Source organism: Charadrius vociferus, unplaced genomic scaffold, assembly GCF_000708025.1.
Source record: "Charadrius vociferus isolate BGI_N301 unplaced genomic scaffold, ASM70802v2 scaffold407, whole genome shotgun sequence".
Taxonomy (NCBI): domain Eukaryota; kingdom Metazoa; phylum Chordata; class Aves; order Charadriiformes; family Charadriidae; genus Charadrius; species Charadrius vociferus.
Window position 1 is genome coordinate 1,226,322 of NW_009649852.1, and position 7,462 is coordinate 1,233,783.

A 7,462-nucleotide genomic window follows, 5' to 3' on the forward strand; every position below is an offset into this window, starting at 1 on the left:
CACTCTGCTTGATGCCCCCCAGGATGCCATTCGCCTTCTTGGCCACCAGGGCACATTGCTGGCTCATGGTCATCCTGTTGTCCACCAGGACTCCCAGGTCCCTTTGCACAGAGCTGCTCTCCAGCAGGTCAGCCCCCAACCTGTACTGGTGCGTGGGGTTATTCCTCCCCAGATGCAGTACCCTACACTTGCCCTTGTTGAATTTCATAAGGTTTCTCTTTGCCCAGGTCTCCAGCCTGTCCAGGTCACGCTGTAAGGCAGAACACATCCAAGATGAGGAGTTCAAGGCCATCTGGCAGAAAGAACCCAAGAAATGCAAAGTGGGCTCAGCATCTGATATTCCTCATCCTCCATAGAATCACAGAATGGTTTAGGTTGGAAGGGCCCTTGAAGATCATCAAGTCCACCCCCCCTGCCATGGGCAGGGACACCTCCCACCAGCGAAGGTTGCTCCAAGCCCCGTCCAACCTGGCCTTGAACACCTCCAGGGATGGGGCAGCCACAGCTTCTCGGGGCAACCAGGGCCATGGTCTCACCACCCGCACAGTGAAAAATTTCTTCCTCATATCTCATCTAAATCTACCTTCGTCCAGCTTGAAGCCATTCCCCTTTGTCCTATCAATACACGCACTTGTAAAAAGTCCCTCCCCAGCTCTCCTGGAGCCCCTTTAGGTACTGGAAGGCCACAATAAGGTCTCCCTGGAGCCTTCTCTTCTCCAGACTGAACAATCCCAACTGACCAGAAGAGCTGAACACACATGTATTGCTGATAAGCAGGTATTACACTGAAAGTAAAATAGTGAACCTAAGAGACAGGGCGACCAAAATCAGTTTTCTTTAAGTATTAGCTTCCCCTTCCCTAAGTTCTTGCATTGAACTTCAGTTCATCAATTCCCTGCAATGCCTCCTTCCACTTCTCTCCCCTCGCACCCTGTTCCGCTCCATTCTCTCCTGCACCACACATCATTTCTCTTCTCCTACCTTCAATTAACTCCTCTCACACCCAACCTCTACATTTTATGTCTCACCCTTCTGCAGCTCCTCTACTTGCAGCTCTGCTGAATGACTTCTCTGCAAGAAGTTTTACAGCCCCTGTGACAGAGAATATCGCTCATCCCATGAACTACGAATCATAGAATTGACCAGGCTGGAAGGGACCTTTAAGATCATCAAGTCCAACCATCAAACGAACACTGCCAAAACCACCACTAAACCATGCCTCTAAGCACCACAAGTGACAGAAGCAATCGATGCTCACATTCTCTGGGAATAATTTAGGATTCTGAATGTAAAATTCCCAAATACTCTCTTTAATTCTTCACTTGCTAAGCTAGAGAGCTGTTTATCCTCAGAACTGGCAATCCTCTCAAACGTGCTGTCAGGACTGTTAATCCTTCTCAATCAGAAGTTGAGCACGCTGGTAGAAACCCTGGATGGAGAAGGTAACTCCTGGTGGTACCAGTGACGGGGAGCATCAGGCCTCTGCGTCAGGAGGGACCTCAGCTCATGTGACATGTGGAGCAGCAGAAAAAGTTCCCAGCCCTGAACACACGCCACTCAAAATTTGCCTGTAGAGTGGGTTTTGTAGCCAAGCCCTAGCTTATCGACCCACACGATAACCTGGTCTCTATATTGAAGAGACATGGATTTGACAAATGGACCACTTGGTGGATAAAGAACTGGCTGGATGGGCGCACTCAAAGAGTTGCGGTCAACAGCTCAATGTCCAAGTGAAGAGCAGTGACGAGTGGCGTTCCTCAGGGGTCGCTACTGGGACCTGTACTGTTCAACATCTTTGTCGCGGACATGGACAGTGGGGTCGAGTGCACCCTCAGCAAGTTTGCCGATGATGCCAAACTGTTTGGTGAGGTAGACCCGCTGGAGGGGAGGGATGCCATCCAGAGGGACCTGGACAGGCTGGAGAGGGGCGCCCAAGCCAACCTCACACAGTTCAACAAGGCCAAGGGCAAGGTCCTACATCTGGGTCGGGGCAATCCCAAGCACAACTCCAGGCTGGGCGGGGAATGGCTGGAGAGCAGCCCTGAGGAGAAGGACCTGGGGGTGCTGAGTGACCAGAAGCTCAGCGTGAGCCGGCAATGTGCGATGGCAGCCCAGAAGGCCAACCGCATCCTGGGCTGCATCAGAAGAAGTGTGGCCAGCAGGGCGAGGGGGGGGATTCTGCCCCTCTACTCCACTCTCGTGAGACCCCACCTGGAGTACTGCCTCCAGCTCTGGAGTCCCCAATATAAGAAGGACATGGACCTGCTGGAGTGTGTCCAGAGGAGAGCCACGAGGAGGATGCGAGGGCTGGAGCACCTCTCCTATGAGGAGAGGCTGAGAAAGGGGCTCCAGGAGAGCTGGGGAGGGACTTTTTACTGGGGCATGTAGTGATAGGATGAGGGGGAATGGCTTCAAACTGGAAGAGGGCTGGGTTAGATTAAACATTAGGAAGAAGGTTTTCACTTTAAGGGTGGTGAGGCACTGGCACAGGTTGCCCAGAGAGGCTGGGGAGGCCCCCTCCCTGGAGGTGTTCAAGGCCAGGCTGGAGGGGGCCTTGGGCAACCTGGGCTGGTGGGAGGTGTCCCTGCCTATGGCAGGGGGGTTGGAACTCGATGATCTTTAAGGTCCTTTCCAACCTAAGCCATTCTATGATTCTGTGACCCTTGTTTTACCCTGCAGCCAGGGGAATTTCACACAGCAACATCATTTGTCTTGGAGGAGGTTCAAAATATTTCTCCAAAACCCTAAGGAAAAAAAAAGGTTCATGTTATCTTGTATTGGTCTTATGAACCTTCATATCTGAGACCTGGCAAACTAAAACAAAGAAAGAAAGGAAAGAGGAGGAAAAATGGGAAGAAAAAAAAGAAAGAGAGAGAACATCCAACCAAAATTGGTAACAACAGGTGGTGCAACTCAAAACACTGTATGGTAAAACACATACCTTCAGGGGCCCAACTTGTGTCTGACCTCCCTCTTTTTCCACAGGTATTTCACAGCTGACAGTGAGCAACTCCGACTGAATAACCTGGCGTAACTGAAGCGCTGCTGAGCCAACGGCCACTGGCTGAGGGCAGAAAAAAAAATCCATTTGGAAAGATTTCTGTCAGGTTTAAAGAACTAAGGACACGTTGTGAAACAAAAGCCTTCTCAGAAGCTGTGGTCAGCCACTAACCCTCCCCACTCCTCCACCACTGGTTTTACCAATAAGGATTTGAAGGGAAGTTTCCCTTAGTGACAACTTCAAGTATCACTAGGACAACAATAAGGAAAATTCTCCCAGTACCTACAGCAAACAGTTCCAGGTCAATGCAAAAATGAACATCCCAAATCCTAGTAACTGACCAAAACTGCCATACTTGAAGAGGCAATTTATTCACCCATTAAAAAACCAGATTCTATTACAACAGATGGGCAGATATCCTTGGCGTTGATTAAAACGAAACATGAGCTGAGTTAACATCTCTCACTGTCTTCATCACATGCAGATGATTACGCAAATATTTTTAGCGAAACGAAAGATACTTTCCCCCCGACAAACGCACAAGTTACACCAGTTTCTCACACCTCATGTTATTCCCCTCACCCTGCGCAGAGTAATGATACCAACCGCATCCGCATTAACTCATTCTACGTTGCTAAATGAGCTGTGTCCTCGTGGAAGACTAGTGCGTGTAAGTGATCCAATATGCTCAAACAGCAAGAGATCAGTTTTAAAGATGGGGGGAAGGACAATTTTTTTTGTTCGCCCGTCAGTCTTGAACTCAGAAAATCATTTAGGTGGGTGACAAGATCGAACAGTAACTAGTTCCACCTACGGTATCCGCACGTAATGTCATTTCCCGTCATAATGTCTGGCAACGGTCGATTAAGAAGTGGCTCAGTTAAGCCACGGTACTTTGTTTTGCCTCTGATGGTTGAGGTGGCAGCAATTGCAATGAAGCATTGCAGAAGACTTAGAGAAGCCACTGCTGTCTGCATGAAGGATTTGGGGGAAACAGAAATGCAAAGAATTTCTTTGCTTTTCAATACACAAAGTATAAACAACCTTTAATAAGTACCTTTTTCTGTGTGCTTTTTCTCATGTAGATTTTAAAAGTAAGGTCAGAGCTCCACCAGTGCTCTATCATCGTTCCACCGAAACGGACAGGGAACACAAACCGCTGCTGAAATTTCACCACTGCAAGGGAGACAGAGACTCGTGAGCTCTTCACTGGACTCAGAGCGAACTTGTTTTTTGAGCTTGATCGGGAGGAACAGAGAAATCTTCAGTCTCTGCAGAGAACACGCAGGGCGAGCAGAGAAAGAGGCAGTTCGGAAAGGTATGAGGGGAAAGCGATGGCACTTCTGAGGACGGACAAACACACGGAGAGCATTTGCACATCTGCCAGAATCAGAGTCCAAGCCAGGCTGGAAGCTGAAGGGGGAAGCGCTGTCGCGGGAACCCTCAACAAGAATCTCTCGTGGTTTAAACCTATTAATTTATGTTACAACTCTGCAAGTAATTTACTACTTTTTTTTTTTGTTGTTGTTGCTCACGTGAGCAACAATTATTCAAAATTAACTGAATATAAATAAACTTAATCCCCGGGGAGATTGCCCTGTTACACACACAATCATTTCATTTCGCATTACTTATTAACAACAAGCCTGAAGTAAACTGTTTTTCGTTTTCCAAGGCCAGAAAATAGCAGCACAACAAAATTAATATTATAGCGGCATCTAAAGGCTGCGGTTGATACCAAGTCTATGTCATCCTAGCAGGCAGTAAGGCTTTCCCTTCTTCAGTGGGAGAACCCTGTCTCATTTTGAGCATTGTATTTCAAGATGTATCTTGCAAGAGTCAAAGCTGAGCTGCAAGAATAATCTCAGATTTAGGAGAAAAGTAATACCTGCAAAAAAAGACTGAATGAATTGGCGTTTAGTCTAGAAAAGAGAAGAATGAGGAGGAGTACAACGGTGTTGAAGTTGTATGCTTTGCATGTTCACACGGATGAACTGCATCAAGTACTGCCTCCAGCTCTGGAGTCCCCAACATAAGGAGGACATGGACCTGTTGGAGCGTGTCCAGAGGAGAGCCACGAGGATGATCCAAGGGCTGGAGCACCTCTGCTGTGAGGAGAGGCTGAGAGAGTTGGGGCTGTTCAGCCTGGAGAAGAGAAGGCTCCGGGGAGCTCTTATTGTGGCCTTCCAGTCCCTAAAGGGGCTCCAGGAGAGCTGGGGAGGGACTTTTTACTGGGGCATGGAGTGACAGGACGAGGGGGAATGGATATAAACTGGAAGAGGGCAGGTTTAGATTAAATATTAGGAAGAAATTTTTCACTTTAAGGGTGGTGAGGCACTGGCACAGGTTGCCCAGAGAGGTTGTTGAGGCCCCATCCCTGGAGGTGTTCAAGGCCAGGCTGGACGTGGCCTTGGGCAACCTGGGCTGGTGGGAGGTGTCCCTGCCCATGGCAGGGGGGTTGGAACTGGATGATCTTCAAGGTCCTTTCCAACCTAAACCATTCTATGATTCTATGAAGTAAGTATTCTTGTGATGACAAAAAACCAAATTAGACATAAGGAAACTTCTCTAACAGGAAGCACAGCACTTCTACCGCTTGCCTGGGATGACTATGGAATTTTTCTCATTGGGCATAGGCAGCTCTCAGGAAAGATAATGGTACAGTGCACTGACGTGACAGTTTCTTCAAATTATTTTCAGCCCTATCTATTTTCCTAGCTTCCAAAGAGCTAGGACACAAGACAAAGTGCAGGAGGCTGTATTATTTTAGTATAACAAATAGCTAAGGTTCAGAAGAATTAGATGTTTGCCTGCACACAAATGGAGAATATACAAGAGAACTCAGAATTAGCCCCAGATCTCTCAAGTGCCACCTAGAAAGATGCAAAGCCAATGAAAGACCATATGGGAGAGGCATTTGAAAGTCATCCTGGAATTCCAGTTTCTGGGAAGACTAGGCAGAGAGGATTTTGCTCATACAGCATTCTCTGCCCACTGAGAAGAGAAACCTAACATAAATCGCTCCCAGGGATACAAACTCTGCTGACTCTCAGTAAAAAGACTGATGTCTACTGATTTGAGCACAGGACTCAAGATCTCTCAGATCCAGCAGACTCTCTGAGCTCTTGCAGATGTTACGTGACATACTTCAGCATCTGGAAAAAATATTTCTTTGAGACATAAGTATCTCCGATATTTCTAGAAGTTCTTTACCATCCTCACACTATTGCAGAAAGGATATTGGGTTTACGTTGAAATGAAGGAAAGGGCTTACTGACCTGCTATTATGGCCCCAGGAAAAGAAATTTGAAAATCCCAATATGACTACTTCTTGGAAGCCCCCCAAAAAAAGAAAAATCACTTGGCTTCCTTCTCCCCGAGAGGAGAGTTCCACTACCTGCAGCGCAGCAACTATGCTGGCAGAGGTGCCGCTAATAACACTGTATATTTCAGGCAGCAAAGAAAATACATAGAAAATGCTACTAAATAATTTCTAAGAGATGAAGGTGTCAACAAAAATAAATACAAGGGGGGAAAATAATGCTCTTACCATCATCTGTGATTTTACTTGAAGCTATTCGAATTACTTCTGTTGTTATGGAGACCTGTCCTTTGTCATCCTTGGAGGCTCCCACAGGAAAGTGGTACTCAACAAAGAAGGTACTATGAATAAAAAAGTGAATGGATGACCGCAATCCATCAAAAATCTAATGTACGTAATAAAACTGAACATAGCAGACAAGTTTCATAGTCACAATTTACTGTTACTCTATTTTTTTAGAATTGAACTACCTGTTTTATAAATTCCTTCATTATATTACGTATATGACAGATTCTGCTCAGAAAAAAACCACCCTTTTTTTTTCAATGTACTGCCATGCACAAAGCACATCTGTACTTCCCCAAAAATCCCAGAAAAAACCACAGCCTGAAGTGAGCCCACATCAGGATAAATTATTCACATCTCTAACTTTCCGAAATCTATGGTAGACAAAAGAAGTCTACGGCTCGACGTCCAAGTGGAGAGCAGTGATGAGTGGCGTTCCTCAGGGGTCGCTACTGGGACCTGTACTGTTCAACATCTTTGTTGCAGACATGGACAGTGGGGTCGAGTGCACCCTCAGCAAGTTTGCCGATGATACCAAACTGTTTGATGAGGTAGACACGCTGGAGGGGAGGGATGCCACCCAGAGGGACCTGGACAGGCTGGAGAGGTGGGCCCAAGCCAACCTCACGCAGTTCAACAAGGCCAAGGGCAAGGTCCTTCATCTGGTTGGGACAATCCCAAGCACAACTCCAGGCTGGGCGGGGAATGGCTGGAGAGCAGCCCTGAGGAGAAGGACCTGGGGGTGCTGAGTGACCAGAAGCTCAGCATGAGCCGGCAATGTGCGATCGCAGCCCAGAAGGCCAACCGCATCCTGGGCTGCATCAGAAGAAGTGTGGCCAGCAGGGCGAGGGAGG

The 7,462-nt window shown here is 47.4% G+C and overlaps 1 protein-coding gene across 1 annotated transcript in view; it reads right to left on the bottom strand.

The window, feature by feature from the left end:
* C2CD3 (C2 calcium-dependent domain containing 3) overlaps positions 1–7,462 on the bottom strand; it is a 64,318-nt gene that overhangs the window by 48,478 nt on the left and 8,378 nt on the right. Inside the window, 3 exon segments of the mRNA XM_009890998.1 lie at positions 2,942–3,064; positions 4,059–4,177; positions 6,552–6,664. Coding sequence (XP_009889300.1) covers positions 2,942–3,064; positions 4,059–4,177; positions 6,552–6,664 — 355 coding nt within the window.